General features: G+C 37.6%; 1 protein-coding gene across 2 annotated transcripts in view; it reads right to left on the bottom strand.

Annotated features, from left to right (window-relative positions):
• Window positions 1-17,947, bottom strand: part of SUGT1 (SGT1 homolog, MIS12 kinetochore complex assembly cochaperone) — a gene marked incomplete at its 5' end in the record, with an annotated part of 44,303 nt that extends 26,356 nt beyond the window's left edge. Inside the window, 10 exons of one of the 2 annotated variants that reach the window (XM_079721678.1) lie at window positions 3,256-3,363; window positions 4,157-4,253; window positions 6,146-6,180; window positions 7,527-7,543; window positions 7,931-7,984; window positions 9,096-9,166; window positions 9,851-9,920; window positions 10,821-10,911; window positions 17,759-17,816; window positions 17,910-17,947. In XM_079721678.1, the coding sequence (XP_079577804.1) occupies window positions 3,256-3,363; window positions 4,157-4,253; window positions 6,146-6,180; window positions 7,527-7,543; window positions 7,931-7,984; window positions 9,096-9,166; window positions 9,851-9,920; window positions 10,821-10,911; window positions 17,759-17,816; window positions 17,910-17,947 (639 nt within the window). Of the gene's footprint in view, window positions 1-3,255; window positions 3,364-4,156; window positions 4,297-6,145; window positions 6,181-7,526; window positions 7,544-7,930; window positions 7,985-9,095; window positions 9,167-9,850; window positions 9,921-10,820; window positions 10,912-17,758; window positions 17,817-17,909 lie in introns of both variants that reach the window. The other variant, XM_079721677.1, reaches the window with a different exon arrangement.

Here is a 17,947-nt window from a genome sequence, read left to right on the forward strand (position 1 = left end):
ACCCAATGCAGCCAAAAATAAATAAATAAAATTAAATTTATATATTAAGAAAAAAGGGCAGAAGACCTAAGTAGACATTTCTCCAAAGAAGACATACAGATGGCCAAGAGGCACATGAAAAGATGCTCAACATCACTAATTAATAGAGAAATGCAAATCAAAACTACAGTGAAGTATCACCTCACACTGGTCAAAATGAATGGGCATCATCAGAAAATCTACAAACAACAAATGCTGGAGAGGGTGTGGAGAAAAGGGAACCCTCTTGCACTGCTGGTGGGAATGTAAATTGATACAGCCACTATGGAGGTTCCTTAAAAAACTAAAAACAGAACTACCATATGACCCAGCAATCCCACTACTGGGCATATACCCTGAGAAAACCATAATTCAAAAGGAGACATGTACCACAATGTTCACTGCAGCACTGTTTACAATAGCCAGAACATGGAAGCAACCTAAGTGTCCATCAACAAATGAATGGATAAAAAAGATGTGGCACATATATACAATGGAATATTACTCAGCCATTAAAAGAAACAAAATTGAGTTATTTGTAGTGAGGTGGATGGACCTAGAGTCTGTCATATGCAGTGAAGTCAGAAAGAGAAAAACCAATACCGTATGCTAACACATACATATGAAATCTAAAAAAAAAAAAATGTTTCTGAAGAACCTAGTGGCAGGACAGAAATAAAGACACAGACATAGAGAATGAACTTGAGGACACGGGGAGGGGTAAGGGTAAGCTGGGATGAAGTGAGAGAGTGGCATTGACATATATACACTACCAAATGTAAAATAGTTAATGGGAAGCAGCCGCATAGCATAGGGAGATCAGCTCCGTGCTTTGTGACCACCTATAGAGGTGGGATAGAGAGGGTGGGAGGGAGACGCAAGAGGGAAAGGATATGGGGATATATGTATACTTATAGCTGATTCACTTTGTTATACGGCAGAAACTAACACAACATCGTAAAGCAATTATACCCCAATAAAGATGTTAAAAGATAAATTCAAAAATAAACAAATAAACAAACTGCGGTACGTCGAAAATGACAAGACAAATGCACCCCAATGTTCACTGCAGCACTATTTACAACAGCCAGGTCATGGAAGCAACCTAAATGCCCACTGACAGATGAATGGATAAAGAAGATGTGGTACATATATCCGATGGAATACTAGCCATAAAAAGGAAAGAAACTGGGTCATTTGTAAAGACATGGATGGACCTAGAGACTGTCATACAGAGTGAAGTAAGTCAGAAAGAGAAAAACAAATATTGTATATTAACGCATATGTGTGGAATCTAGAAAAATGGTACAGATGAACACCAGTTTGCAAGGCAGAAATTAAGACACAGATGTAGAGAACAAACGTATGGACACCAAAGGGGGAAAGCGGGGGCGGGGTGGTGGTGGTGGTGGGATGAATTGGGAGATTGGGATTGACATATACACAGTGATGTGTATAAAACAGATAGTAAGAACCTGCTGTATAAATAATAAATAAATAAAATAAAATTCAGAAAAATAAAAATAGAAAGTTAACTGGGCATCCTATACTGTATCTGGTAACCCTACCTGAAGCACATACAGAGACACAAATATGACACCTTCTTATCTTCAGAAGACTTACTAAGAGTAAGGGAAATAAATGTGTACGTATAAACAAACTACTACACAGGAAAGGAAAGTAGTTATGTAGCATTTAAAGAAAGGAGCAAGGAGCAAAAAAGGCAAACTGGGAACACAGTAAGAGGGGCTGAGGAATGGTTAGAATCAATAAGCACTCACAAGATTCAAAGGAGAATAAAGAGAAGACAGGACGCTGCTTAGTTAAATCCTCGATTGTAGCCACACATACTTGTGTATTCACCAACCACACTATTCCATTATACAAGGTGGCTCAGTAACACAGGTTTTTAAATTATTTGCCATCTATCACACAAATCAATTTAAATTACTTCAAAAAAACATGCATTAACAACCTCTCAATAGAAAGATGTATAAAAATGCCAAACTCCTAATTTTCTGACCTATCTCCCTCTCAAATCTAGTTATAGTTTTGTGCTTATTGTACCCAATATTATCTTATTAAATTCTACCCAATGTGGATGGGGCCAGTAAGACGAAAATCTTCACAGTACGTCACCCTTTTTCTCACTTTCTATTGTCCAAGCAACTGTTTCCTATCTCTGCCTCTTAAGTAAACAGCTCTGTACTTTGTACATTTCAAATAGATAAGTGAGCAGATCATTTTTAACTAGATGCAAAAACTACTGCTTCTTTACTTCTTTACTTCCTGCTCCAACCCTCTTCAGGTGTCCCCTTCTTCACGCAGGCCCAGTTACCATTCTTCATGACACAGGCCAACCCTGACTCTATTCTATGATAGGAAAATCCACACAGCTAAACTCAAAAGTTAAATAACACACTGTGTTGCAGGACATATGCATAAAAAAGGTGTAGTCATGGAATTTATATCATTCTTTCTCATTAACTCATCATATACCTTCATACAATCTTACAGATGAAAGGATTTCAGAGTTCACAGTCCATATCCCTCTCATTTTTATAGATGCTGAAAATCTTGTCCTATGTGTGACTACTCTAAATTAACAGGGCAAGCAAAGAACCAGTCAGATTTTTTGATTTTCAGTTTAGTATTTTTCCTGCTAAATTGTACTTCTACCTACTCGTACTACATCTTTTGACTGGTAGCTGATATATTCCATGAATTTTAATTCTATTGCATATTTTTACTTCATTTTGAAAATATAAAGGAATCTAAAAATTATGTTTACTCAAACTGCAATTTAAATTATTCATTAATCCTTCATAACAAAGTAACCTAAAAGTCAGCTTAACTAAAAAACAAGAAAGCAGATTCATCTTTATAGTAGTCTGTATTTTTAACTGCATAAGAAAGTGTGAGGGAAGTATTTGTATATCACAACAGACCAAACTGACAAGTTCAAGACATGAGACACTGTCAATATCAAATCTTAAAAAAATGCTGATCACTGTATCTTTTATGAAAACCTCTTTATTGAGAAGTATTACACCTATCTTAATAAGCATACAAACATTTTTGAGGTTAGATTTTTACAATCCATTTTCCTAGAATTTGGGAAGGTGGAAAAACTATTCAAAAATTATTGTTCTTATTTAATTTAAAGATATGTGGCTGGAAGGATCTATAAGCTCACAATCACAGACTACGACTAACAACCCTTTCCAATTATCTTACCTTTGTTGAAAGTACTTTAAATGTGCTCTGTTCTGGTATTATAGGATGAAGAAGTCTCAGCTTCAAATTATAATCCTCTCCAGAGGGAAGTTTCACCAATGCGGACAACTAATGATCACAAAATTAGTAGCACATTTTATAAATGTATTTAAAGAAGGGTAAAGTACTTAAACTGACTACAATTACAGAACTTCAGTACTGCTGCAGATTATTTTCAAAACTTTCTATGGAATATCAGACTTAAGAATCCCAAAATAATCTTTTAAAAATCTGGTATCCTTCGCATGAATTCTCATATACGTAATTAAGTAGCAGAACAGAGTATGTTTCATAACACATACTGAACATTTAAATCTCAAGGAAACTCAATCTACAAGAACAAAATAATACAATACACAACAAAGAAATAGTCATGTGCAAAACATCTAGTTCTACCATGAACTCTCAAATATCTATCACAAGGTTTTCTACTAAATGCTAAGAAACCAAGTTATTGAAAGTCATACTCACTTAATATGATTACTAAATTCTAAGATATATAAGTCCCAACAATTAAGTGCATCTTTTTCATGAAGTACACCACACAAATGTGTAACCAAAGCACGTATCTTACTAATGTCTTTTATATTTGTCAACCAAATTCTGCTTTGAATTCCAAATCTAAAGAAAGAGAAAACAATGCACACCTAGCTATAACCTACAGTATACATACTCTTGTCTCAAAACTTAAAGTGATTCAAATGGAAAAGCAATGCTTCAGATTTTCATCAGCATTTTCCAAATTATCTCAGGAAGAAATGATATATATCTAATAGACTGCTATAGATTATTCTGCAATATATATTTATATTTACAAATAAAAGTATTTAACCTCAACCAAAAATAATTCAAAAACTATAACCTCTTTTTCTGAAAATTCCACATTTACATCATTCTTCTGAACATTCTTGATCATAAGTGTAATGATCACTTGAGATTCTGTTTGATACCAGTCATACCTATAAAAAAGATAAAGGAAACTTAAAACAGAACTTAAATTTTCTGAAAGTTGTTTCTTGTTTTGTCAAGATAAAAACTGTATATAATCTGATGAACAACAAGAGCTCCACCTTGAGGAACAAAATAGCAAAGCAGCTGTTGATTCACAGAAACAATTTTATGTAACTAATTTCATATGACCTGTACTAACAGAAGAGAAAAGTAAGGTCGATGATGTCCAAAACCCCTCCAGTGGATTTAATAAATACTTACATAATTTTCTAGGTTCTAACATATCTCTAATACTGTTGTGCTTAAACTAATCGTTTTTTTTTTTTTTTGGCCACACCACACAGCATGAGGCCACATGCACAGCTAGTTTTAAAGATAAAATTTATTCTAACAGGTAACAATTCTAATACACCATCAACAGTTTTATCCTCTCATTTCAACCTAATACTAAGAAGTAAAACACTTCCATCCCTATTTTACAAATGAAAAAAAAAAAGGTAAGCTCAGAAGGGTGAGGCAATTGGCACATCAGTAGCAGGCGTTACACTGGACCCAGGTCAACCTGACCCCGCATTCCAGGATCTCTTTACTGAAGCTGAGGGCAAACAGCCCTGAGCACAGGGAATAGAAGCAAATCAGCTAAAATTAAAATAATTTAACTCATTCTGCCAGGAACAATATTAAATACAGTACCTTCCTTCAATCTCAAAGTATGTGGAAAGATTAGTGTGCCTAGAGATTCTAATTATGTGTATCTTTCCCACTGAAAGCTCTAAAAATATATCATCACTTTCAAATTAGACTGGATTATAAACTCCATGAGAGCAGAACTATTTATCTATCCTGCCACTATCACATTCCCAGGACTAAGCACAGTACCCTGATACATGGTATATTTATCACATCAATGTGGGATTATTTTATACTCCAAACGCTCCAATTATTAAGTTTACGTACCCTACCCCTGCTCCTGTCACTAAAGTTCCTTGTTTACTAGGTACTTGGAGAGTCATCCTGTATCTCCCCAGAAGAACATAAATAAATTGTTTTGTTTTAACATTTTCAAGCCATTTTACATCAAAAGCACTGGATCTTTAAAAGTCTCACAGTTTTCCTTTGAAATTCAGTCAGGATGCAAAGTTTGAGATTAATGCCTTGTGTTTCTTTCTGTTACACTAAGAATACAAGTTGTACACACAGCTAATGAACAACTAAAAATAACGCAAATCCTTGCTAAATACTTATTCATGATTGTAACTGCTGCCCTCAGCAAGTGACTTTCAACTCATGCAGAATTATTCTATGAAAAATTTACTCCAGGGCTTCCCTGGAGGCGCAGTGGTTGAGAGTCCGCCTGCCGATGCAGGGGACGCGGGTTCGTGCCCTGGTCTGGGAGGATCCCACGTGCTGTGGAGCGGCTGGGCCCGTGGGCCATGGCCGCTGAGCCTGCGTGTCCGGAGCCTGTGCTCCGCAACGGGAGAGGCCACGGCAGTGAGAGGCCCGCGTACCTCCAAAAAAAAAAAAAAAAAAAAAAAAAGAAAGAAAAATTTACTCCAAATATAAAAGGAAGGTAGAGTTACAATTCTATCAAGTCTACTAACTTATTTACCTAGGTAACAGCAATAACTTAAATGGAAGAGGCTCTCTTTAATACATGGAAAGGTGACGTGGAATCAGGTGAAGTAAGTTTTAACTGGCAATTCATTTGATTTTAACCTTAATATAAACAGTAATTCAAATCAGTTAACAGTCTTACAATTAGTTTTTCAAGGTTTTAATATGATTTCTTTTATAAACTAAGAAATACTTAAATCACAGGTAAGGACTTGCTTACTATTAAACAACAGGGTTTTTTCCCTTTAGGCTTATTTATCACGCATTATGAAAAACAAACACTTACTTGATTTTTGACTGATAAGTCCTCTGGGATGCAGACTGATTTTGACAAGTTAAAAGAGAAAGATTTTTACAAGTTAGTTTAGTAACTGCATATTAAAAATCCATGTATTATTAATTTACCCAGTGTTATAGTTACTTTGATATGGAATAACTACATGAAAACTTCCTACAGAGCATGGTATCCATAATTGTTAAATAAGACTCATCTTCACAGGAATTAGAATACTCAGTTGTTGTTTTATTTTATTTTTTTTAACATCTTTATTGGAGTATAATTGCTTTACAATGGTATGTTAGTTTCTGCTTTATAACAAAGTGAATCAGTTATACATATACATGTCCCCATATCTCTTCCCTCTTGCATCTCCCTCCCTCCAATCCTCCCTATCCCACCCCTCTAGGTGGTCACAAAGCACCGAGCTGATCCCCCTGTTACTCAGCATTTTTAAAATTTTATGAGTTTCAATTTCAAAAAACCGTTTTTCTTCTAAAATAAAAGAAGGATAAAAAACAGAAAAATTTCTGAAGATATGTTTGGAAAACGTTACATATAAAATGTCCAGTTCCAAGATTCAGTAACTCTCTAAGCTGAAAATAACAATAACATTTAAAAAAACATTTTTAAGACTATAGTATAACCCTCAGGCTTAACAATGGCATCAAACTGCTCTGGAAAAAACATATGAAGCACTATTTCCATGGTGCCTTCCTGATATTGTCTTACACCATTTATGGCTGGCCTCTCTGCAACAAACATTCTACACTGACCACTGAGAAACAAAGTGACTCTTAACCAGTCCAAACTTTCCTAAACTACGTGTGCCAGTTCAGACTGTAAATCTAAAGAACTTGCCCTGGGTCAATGGTGGCCTCTAAGTTGTCCCTAAATAAGAAGGGAAGAGACGGCGTTTGGAGGAAGAAAATAAGTAAAACTGCCCTGGAGAGATATGTAACTGACAGAAAGCTCATTCCGAGTCCAGCCTCAAATATATTTAGTAATAATATAATTAAGTAAAAACACAAAGGATAGGGGCTTCCCTGGTGGCGCAGCAGTTAAGAATCCACCTGAAAATGCAGGGGACATGGGTTCGTGCCCCAGTCCGGGAAGATCCCACATGATGCAGAGCAGCTAGGCCCGTGAGCCACAACTACTGAGCCTGCGCATCTGGAGCCTGTGCTCCGCAACAGGAGAGGCCGCGACAGTGAGAGGCCTGCACACCGCGATGAAGTGGCCCCAGTTTGCCACAACTGGAGAAAGCCCTTGCACAGAAACGAAGACCCAACACAGCAATCAATCAATCAATCAATCAATCAATAGATAAATAAATAGATAAATAAATAGATAGATAAATAAACACGAAGGATAAAACCTTTGGACTTACCACCTCGGGCTGTGATCCTATTAAAAACATAAAAAGGAAACATTTTCAGGTAACAGTACATGTATAGGCAAAATTATATATATATGATTTCCATGGCACAAACATACTGATTAAGCAAACCAATTCTCCATGCATACCTAATAAGGGAAAGTGGTTTAACTTTGCATCCTGGAGTCACTTGAGACTCCCCAGTAATTTCTTACCAGTAATATCACTGCAAAACAAATCCATCCAAATTTCCCTTTCAACATAACGAATGAGGTAAAAAATCAAAATACCTCGGGAAAGCCCAACCTAAGAGAACACCCACTACTTAAGTTATAAGTTATAAAGTTCAAAACAAAAAAAAGTCAAACATTTACTTCTTTTTAAACGGAAAGACCATGGGAAACCTGAATACTTACCATTCTGAGCTTCTTGACATCTTTTAATCCAGACAATGAAATCAGCACCTGCACCTAGAAAGAACAAACTGACTGTAACATCACTCATCTGCACAACCTAACATATTCATTCAACAAATAATTACTGAATACCTATGTTCCAAACACTATTCTAGGCACTGTGGATGCAACAGTGAATTAGACAAAAATATCTGTCCTAACAGAGTTTATAGCTATCCTAATATTAAACGTATTAGTTAGATTTAATATTTACTTGTTCATCCTGAAGAATTCTGATTTTAAAAAAATCAATTTTATCTGCCTGCCAATGCAGGGGACACGGGTTCGATCCCTGGTCCGGGAAGATCCCACATGCCATGGAGCAACTAAGCCCGTGTGCCACGACTACTGAGCCTGAGCTCTAGAGCCCATGAGCCACAACCACGGAAGCCTGCTCCATGTCCCCCATAGGGCAAAACCATTCCCAGTTAGGAGCTACTGCTTTAGAGAATTGTGATAACACTCTATCATAAGATGAAGATAAAATGATAGTACACAATTAGGATTAGGTAGTCTGTAACTATCTATGAGATTACTTACAACCTTTTTGTACTCCGCAGAGTTTTTGATACTTGGCTCTTACAATTTCTATATATTACGCACAGATATCTATACTGCTGTGATAATTTTCATCTATTTCTCTCAAAAAGGTGATATTAGAAACTCACAATACTCTCAAACCTCCATATTTCTTCAATACCCTATCATACTTTACCCTAAACTTAACACTTCATGTCTCAATAAAAATTTTCATTGTAAGATTTCCTTATCTCAGCAATCTGGATAATAACTTAAATAGACTTCTGAATGTGAGAGCAAATTAAACTTTCACTTATCCATTAGAAAAAAAATAAAGCCAGACTAAGTACCTGGGAGCACACTAAGTGTTTATATAGTTTTCTGCTTCTGATGATAGTTTATCTGTGATTTAAGTGCTAAAGAAAGGCCAATTTAATCAATTTTTAAGTAAATTCAAATTCTGCAATCAACACGAAATGTCATTAAGAAGAGAAAAAACCTGGGTTTCTATAATTAACTTGAGATTACACTAACAAAATTCAGCTATGATATTTAAGACACATAGATATAATGGATTAGTGTACTTACATATAATTCTAATACTTACTATCTAATTTCTGTCCTTCTGTAAACGCTTCTAGAGCAGCAGCATAGTTTTTTTCATGGTATTCACATATCCTGCATGAACATATTAAAAATAAATACACACACATGAGATCATGAAAAACAGCCTTCTTTCTAAATAATTAAAAAAAAACTATTTGCCCTACTACTGAAAGAAAAAATTTAAGTTTAGTTAATAAGCCAGCCAAGAGATTTCCTAAAATACTCTACTATAATATCTAGTATAATTCCCATTAAAATCCAATTTTGGAACTCACTTCAGAAGGAATTTCTTGATTTTAATTGCATATACTTGCTTATTCCAAAATATAGTTATATTAAGGAATTAAAGACGTTTCTGATTCTTAAAGAATAAAGTCACACTTATCAACAGAAACAAACTGGGATATAAAGTACATAGATAACAGAGTCCTCATTAAATGTAGCCTGTCCAGCTTGGGTAAGGAATAAATGTTCTCTAGTCAGTTAAATACAGTAAATTCCAAATGATGAAGCAAAAAAGGGATGTGAAATCCAAGAGTTTCATCTAGACTTTGCAGTTACTTCAACCATCGCTATTTTAAACTATATATATATATACTAACTATACTACAATAAAAGTATAAAATATACCTAAAATTGAATCCTATTCAGCTATAAAATGTATAAATACAGAATTTACTATTTATATAAAGCTTACAATTAATTCATTCAAGAAACTATAGTCCAGACCCAGCAAGAAGAGTAGTTACTGCATACCCCTTTCTCAGCAGAGCAATGGAACTATTTGGATTAAGTTCAAGAGATTTCTTTGCATCAGCAACAGCATCTGCATATGAAAAAAAATGGTTTTTTTCATCAGTTACTTATGGATCCTAACAAATACTACACACAGAATTTGAATTAACCTCTGACTTTTAAGTTTTCAAGCTGGTGGAATGGACAAATGATTTTAAATTAGGAAAAGTTAATCCAAAATAAAATTACCCTCATACCTTCCTAATGACCTAAAATTTAGCTTCCTTCTTAAAGCGCCTCAGGCAATGAATAAAGCTCTGTATCACAAAGTTCATCTAATTTTCTCATTAACATCATTTATGTAATCTGACTCAAGGTATTTAATTTCTCCCTACTCAGATTATCTATCCAGATAATTAAAATTACAGAATATAGAAATACATTCTTTTTTTAAAAAATAAAACAAGGGAGGGCTTCCCCGGTGGCGCAGTGGTTGAGAGTCCGCCTGCCGATGCAGGGGACACGGGCTCGTGCCCCGGTCCGGGAAGATCCCACATGCCGCGGAGCGGCTGGGCCCGTGAGCCATGGCCGCTGAGCCTGCGCGTCCGGAGCCTGTGCTCCGCAGCGGGAGAGGCCACAGCAGTGAGACGCCCGCGTACCAAAAAAAAAAAAAAAAAAAAAAAAAAAAAACAAGGGAATTCATTTAAATACTTTGTAAAATAGTAAATTTGATGTTATTCTTTGTTAGCATATCCAGTACCCATGAATGATATCTGTACAAATTCTACACCCACTGAAGAAGAATGGACAACCATAAAATTTAAATGGGTGATGCTCAACATAATGTTTGTCACATTTCGGCTACTTCACCTTGTATGAAAGACCAAGTTAAAAATCCTGGAAGATAACCTTTATTTTATTTGATTCATTGCATCTTAGGCAAAATTTGTAAGTAACTTATAGAGACAATATACTTTGTAAGAAAAGTTACCACAGTAATTCCCAAGAAGAATGTGACAATAAGCTCTTTGACAGTAATACTGTGCATCATCTGGTTTCTGCTCCAGAGCCTCAGTCAGCTCCTACAAATACAAACACGTTGAGTGTCAGTAAATGTCTTTTAAAAGCCATCGAATTCTAATTAAACATGATTTTTAATCAAATAACCTATTATCATAAAGTATTTGGAGGAAAGATAATAGGGAAACAAGCTTGAAGCTTTTCTTTCCAAGAGGATCGATATCCCCCTTTCTCCTCCCTTCTCCCCTCAAAAGACAACAACTGAATGTAACATCTACCTAAAGCACTTAGCAGTTCCTGGCCTACAGCAGAACTCAGGAAATGGTAATTATTATCACCTCATTTATTCTGGAGAGTTTAGTTCATATACATTGACCATCACTGATTTTCTCCTTCTAATTTGGAGAAGATTCAAAGATCATGTAGAATTTGAGATGCCTAGAAAATGTGAAGCTGTCCAATAAAAACAAAAATTTAAAAAAACAAAACAAACAAATGGAAGTTAAACCTAGAGCTCAGGGAGGTTAATGGAACCAATAAATACATAATCAAGTTTACCTGGCCCTCTCCTATCCTCTTATCAATGGCCTACGAAATTACGGCATTCTGTCAAAAGCCCAGATACGACATCTCATAGATAGCTACTATCAGTTGATCAAGAATTAACAGAGCGGATTAAAACTTTTGCCCATCTGGGCAGTCACAGTTCGTAAGTGGTAGCTGGAACAATACTGATGCAAGAAGAGAGAGCACAATTAGTGAAGCCAAGGACAAATGCAGGCAAACAGGAAGGCTTTGATTCTCTACCCATTGCCCACACACCCTAGGGACTTGGTAGTTTTCTTAACAGGCAAAATTACTTCAATAGCCACATATGTGGCTTTGCTTGAACCTCGCAGTGTGATTCTCACAAAGCAATGTATACTATACTTGGTAATCGTAAACCTAAAACCCAACATACCTAAGCTCTAAACCACTTTCTACCATCTTAACCCCTATCACCCTGATCCAAGCAGTCATGAAAATCAGATCTTGTTACTATGTCTCCGCTCAAAACTTTCCAACATCTTTCCAGCGGACTCACAGCAAAAGCCCAAGTCTTTCCAATGACCTGCAAGGCCCTCCTTGATATAACCTTCTGCTCTCCCTCTCATCTCACCTCTTAGAACTCTTCTCCTTGCGCCACCATTCCAGCCACAATGGCCTCCTTGCTGTTCTTCAAACATCTCAGGACCCTGCACCTGCTGCTCCCTCTCACTAGAATGCTCTTCCCCCATATGTGCGCAGAAAATCCATTCCCTCACTTCCTAGTCAGTGACTGCGCCAGAGACAGAATTCAAATCCGGGTCTGTCTGACTCCAAATCAAATTTTAACCACTAAACATTGCCTCATGGTAAAATTTTACTCCAAGTTTCTTTCACACACCATCTAACATTTGTATTAATACAAGATTTTCTAATACTTTGAAATTCTTAAGCTAAAAACACCATCTTCCACTAAGCTTTCAAACAATTTTGAAAACAGCTGATGGCTTCTTACATATCTACTCAAATGTATCATAAAACCACATTTCCAGCCTCTCCTGACCAAGAAAATGTATATTATAGGTCAAAAAGGCTGTTATAGATTATAATAATATCTGGATCATCAATTCAAAAAGTATTATTTTTTTCAGTAGTCAGGTTTTTCTGTTTGTTTTTCAAAAAGTATTTTTAAACACATATTATGGAACAAACATAGGCCGGACACTGGAGTTTCAAAGATGAATAAAATATTCCTTTCTGGGCTTCCCTGGTAGCGCAATGGTTGAGAATCTGCCTGCTAATGCAGGGGACACGGGTTCGGGCCCTGGTCTGGGAGGATCCCACATGCCGCGGAGCAACTAGGCCCATGAGCCACAACTACTGAGCCTGCGCGTCTGGAGCCTGTGCTCCGCAACAAGAGAGGCCACGATAGTGAGAGGCCCGCGCACCACGATGAAGAGTGGCCCCCGCTTGCCACAACTAGAGAAAGCCCTCACATAGAAACGAAGACGCAACACAGCAAAAATAAATAAATTAATTAAGAGTTTGGACTTCAACATATTCATAAAAAAAGACTAGGTGCTCAATATACATAATTGATTGGTTATATTAATAACAAGAACTACCAAAAAATATTCCTTTTCTTTAGGAGTCAGGTATAAACTTCTGAATTTTGAACCAACTTGCAAATGACCTTTAAAAACACAAACCAATTGTTGGTTAAGGAGAACCAGTTATGGTCATTCAGTTAAATAAACTAAGCAACTGACTTATTAGGCTATCAATAAAAAAAGTTACCAAAAAACCACTCAACACAAACTGAACATTATAACACACCAACTTGTAAGTCATGAATAAAACACAACAATAAATTTATTTTGAATAAGGAATATACAATATAATAAAACCAGAAAAAGTGACGTTAAAATAATTATTTGTGGTTGTCTTAACTACATCTGACTTGTGGCATGTTTTCAGTGTTCTACTGTTTCTGTGACAACAGGTGCTGGCTGCTAGAGTACAAAGGGACTAAAGAGAGGTATCTCAAACGGCAAGGACTTCAGTGCCAACATTTGAATCACAGCAGCAAAGGGCTATTTAAACAGACTTATACGAAACGTATCCAAAGATATAGTACTTCTCACAGAAAATGGGTCGTGTTATATAGTTCGCAAAAGTAAAGAAACCTATGAAGTGTAAAATATAATTACACTGAAATCTTTAACAAGATAATAGTAAAGGAAGTACCCTGATAACACTGAACGATAGGGGGAAAATTCCTTTTTAAGGCATTAAAATTGTTTAAGACGTGGATCTTAGAAAATTAATTTCCAAATCTTTATAGAGCTTTAGGCTCTCTTAAAATACTATCCAAAAAGGTTACTTGTTAAGATTAAAAGCAAAAGCAGACTGCTCAGACTGACCTAACGTTTAAAGGCCTTTAGCTCTGGATGGCTCAGCCTGACCCCACTTGCCATTTTCTTCTAGTCACAGCTAAACCCCAGTCATGGATAAACAAGAGTATCAAGCCTTCTCCCTTCCTAAACTAGCAAGCACTCCTGGAGAAAAATCACATAACCATGTAGAACTGGTATACTTTATGCTAACCAGCTATGCCCTCAACAAAGCTATCTGTGGTCAACTACTTCAAAATCAGCTCCCAAACAATTATATCATACACCCCAATCCTACCCACTCCTCCAGAGCATGACCTTGATGCCCTGAACCTGAGACCTGTCACTTCTAAACTCGATAACCTTGAGCACGTTAATCTCTTTAGCCTCAGCGTCCTTGTACATGCACTTCACAGCTGTTCCAAGAATTGTGGTAGGAGTCATTTAACACACCTGAGTGCCTACTACATCCCAGACACTACGCTGAGAACACAGTGCTAAACTGATACACAAAACCCCTGCACTCTTGAAGCTTACATTGGGGCCCAATTCAGATAAGGTAGTCAGAGAAAACAGCTTCCTTGAGAAGGTGACATTTCAGATGAAATCTAGAGTGATGAGCATTTCCAAGCAAAACAAGAGATAGTCAATACAGACTACATTCTAGGCAAAAGAACTGCAGAGTCCAAAGGCCCTGCACCAGGACTGAGCTCGACACATCTGAGTAGCAGAAAGCAAGCCAGCGTGGCTAGAACCTAGAGAGCAAAGAATCTATAAGATGTCTACCTCGAGGGCCTCACCCTTGTACTTTACATTACTTATCCTCATAATCACCCTTTGAAGTGGTCCTAGTTAATCCCATTTTACAGACAGGAAATCTGATCCAGAAAAGTGATAGCAGGAACTTTCTTGAAACCAGGATACTGACCCAAGCAGCCTGATTCCAGAGCCCATGCTCTTAAGCACTACTCACACTGGGCCTCGAAAGATTCTCATAATCCACGTATACGTTTTCTCTCTCTACTGAATTGAGACTTCCTCTGCAAAGTTTTTTTTACTTCCCCAGTTAGCCTCTACTCTGCTATGTTCTTTACTGTACCTGATACACCACTCCACTGGAGTACTTATATTTTAATGATCTGTTGACGTGCCTGTCTCTCTCCACTAGACTACAAACTCCCTCACTACAGTAGTTTCATCTTTAGCTCGCTGGCTCCCACTACAGCATTTGCCACTAACATTGGTTGTTTAATGAATAAAAAATGTAATCAGTTTGATACACTTTCTCTTTATTCTTAATTGGATGGTCTTATATAAAAATGTGACATTTTAACTGATGTAATATCAAGCGACCTTAATTTTAAAATAGCTACTGTTAAACCAACCCTTGGGAAAATCTAGAGGGAAACAGACTCTCACTTCTCATCAAGGTTCCGGCCCTACTCATTATTACCAATTACTTAGTAATTAACATTTGCCTGTTTATCTCTGTGAGAAGATCATCTTAAGTTTTAAGAAGAACATTTCCTCTTAACACAAGCTGGTTCTTATCATGATCATTCTCCCCACTCCCAGTTTTTGATTCAGGTCTGTGGCAGGTCCTGAGAATTTGCATTTCTAACAAACTCCCAGGTGATGCTCCTGCAGAAGGTCTGGGGATCATGCTTTTGAAGACCGCTATTCTACAGCACTAGACTAAGAATCAGGAAACGTGTCCTGAGGCCCCTATTCTGCCTCTAATTGGCCGCATACATCTCTATGACAGATCACTTGGACTTCTTTGGGTCTGTTTTCTTCTGTAAAATGAGAGGGTAAGGAGTACTGGCCTACAGGAGTCATAAGTACTTTCAGAAAATCTGGAGTGGAGAATTCCCTGGCAGTCCGTGCTTTCACTGCAGGGGGCACGGGTTTGATCCTTGTTTGGGGAACTAAGATCCCACATGCCTAGAGCGCAGCCAAAAAAAATGAAAAAGAAAATCTGGGGTGGGGTCCAAGAATTTGCATTTCTCTGAGTTCCTAAGTGATGCTGATGCTACTGGTCCAAGAGCCACACTTTATGGACAAATGTACTAAAGCTAATCACACACCTACACTATCCAATTTCACTCCTAGAAAGAAAAAAACAAATGCACTCCCAAAAGAAAGGACTGCATGTGTTCACCAAAATGCATGTACAAGAAAATTCACAGTGGTTTTATTCATACTAGCTAACAACTGGAAATATCCCAAATGTTCACTGTTAGAATAAATTGTGCTATATTAATACGGTGGAATACTACACAGCAGTGAAAAGCAAACAACTTATGGATGTATCTCCCACCCATAATGTTTAAAGCAAGACAGAGTATCTACACTCAACTGAATACCTAGTGTATGATACTTTTTATATGAAGTCCAAGAAAAACTAACTGATGGTGACAGAGTACGGAACAGGTGGGTAAGAGGAATTATTGGCTGGGAAAAAACATGAGAAAGCCTTGAGAATGGAAGTAGTCTATATCTTGATCTGGGTGGTATACATACATGTAAAACTTCATTAGTACAGACTTAAGATTTGTATTCGATATCCCACTTCAATAAATAATTTTAAAAGTAAAATAACTGAGATGTAACGTGACAGAGAATTCATTACATTAATATCCTTTAATAGCAGCTATTATATAAACTAGATTTCCAAAGGAGGCATGGGCCCTAAGAGGACCATAACAAAGGTAGATTCTGAAAATTAATAGCTATCTAGCTGACATAAGGAATTGTGGAGAAAAACTCTCACTGCCTCTGGTAACATTACTCTAATAGTGATCCCAAAAGCATCACTAGGAAACATCACAGCACTCCTGAGTAATCAACCAGTTCGTTTGAAGGTGTTGGTATCCCGGCCCCAAAAGCATAATCCAACCTAAAAGGCCCCAAAGGCCCCACGCCCTGGCTTCCTCCCCACCTCATTTCTTGCTCCACTTTCATCCCACTCTAACCAGATGGGCCTTCTTGCTGCTTCTTGCACAGCTGACTTCATTCCTACCTCAGCATCCTGACACGGACTCCTCTTCCTGCCTGAAATAATCTTTCCCCGGAGCTTCCCAGCTCACTCCCTCATGCCTCTTCTCAAATGTCAACTAACAACCATGGAACAAATTCCTTTTAGAAGTCATAGCTAGGTAAAAGGTTCTCTTGCCTCAAATTCCTAACCTTACATATGTTAAATCATAACAGCAAAACAAAGTTTCCTCTTTTTTATGCTTCAAAGCAAGAAACCCCTGGCTACATTTTGTGACCCACTACATCATGTATTCTTAGTTTGGGCTCTCTTTATTACTTCAAATTACTATTTAACTCTTGCTCTTTTGCTTTCCTTCACAGCTTTATAGTTTTTCACTTAACACAAACACAAAGTGCCTTCCAAGTCAGTTAAATACATAAATAAGACTTTAATCCAGAGCAAACAGTGCCTTCCACACAGCTGCCCCCAAGAAACTGTTTTGAGGAATAAACAAATGAGTGGATAATGAACAGTGACTGGACATCTGGAAATTTTCGGGCACACACGGGAAAAGGTTTCTGTTCCAATAGTGTGAGTTCATACAGGCACTCAGCACAAACCTGGTACACAGAAATGGCAAGGATGATTGTCAAACGAAAGACAGAATGAATAAACATCAAGCCTTAGATTTCACTTTTTGCTCTCAGTCACAAATGCCATTTAAAAAACAAACAAACCCTTTCAGACCAACTACGAATGTCACCTCTACCCCCAAAAAGGAAAGCAGGTTTTACTAAGCAGCTCCAAGGAGGCAGGAACGGACTAGGGATGGGAAGCGTAACCGGGCCGCTGCGGGACACAGAAGGGAGAGGCGGAGTCTGTCAACATCGGGGCTGAGACACAGGAAAAGCAGCAGCCCCGACCCCGGGAAGACAGTGCTGGGAAGAGGCGGGGTGGGCCGGAACCCGACGGGGCTGCGTTCCCCAGAGCACAGTGAACCAGCTCTCTCACCTCCAACGCCGCCTGGGGGTTCTCGTCGATCAGAGCATCTGAGAAGCTCCGGAAAAACCTGCCAGGAAAACAACGACTTCAGCAGGGCTTTCTAACTACAGAAAGACGGAGGGGGATACAAATAATAGCAAAGAGAAGGAAAAGCACGCACCTCTGGGATGCTGCAGGTCCCGCAGCCGCCGCCGCCAT

This window comes from Hyperoodon ampullatus (genome assembly GCF_949752795.1).
Source record: "Hyperoodon ampullatus genome assembly, chromosome: 16".
In the NCBI taxonomy this organism is placed as follows: Eukaryota; Metazoa; Chordata; class Mammalia; order Artiodactyla; family Ziphiidae; genus Hyperoodon; species Hyperoodon ampullatus.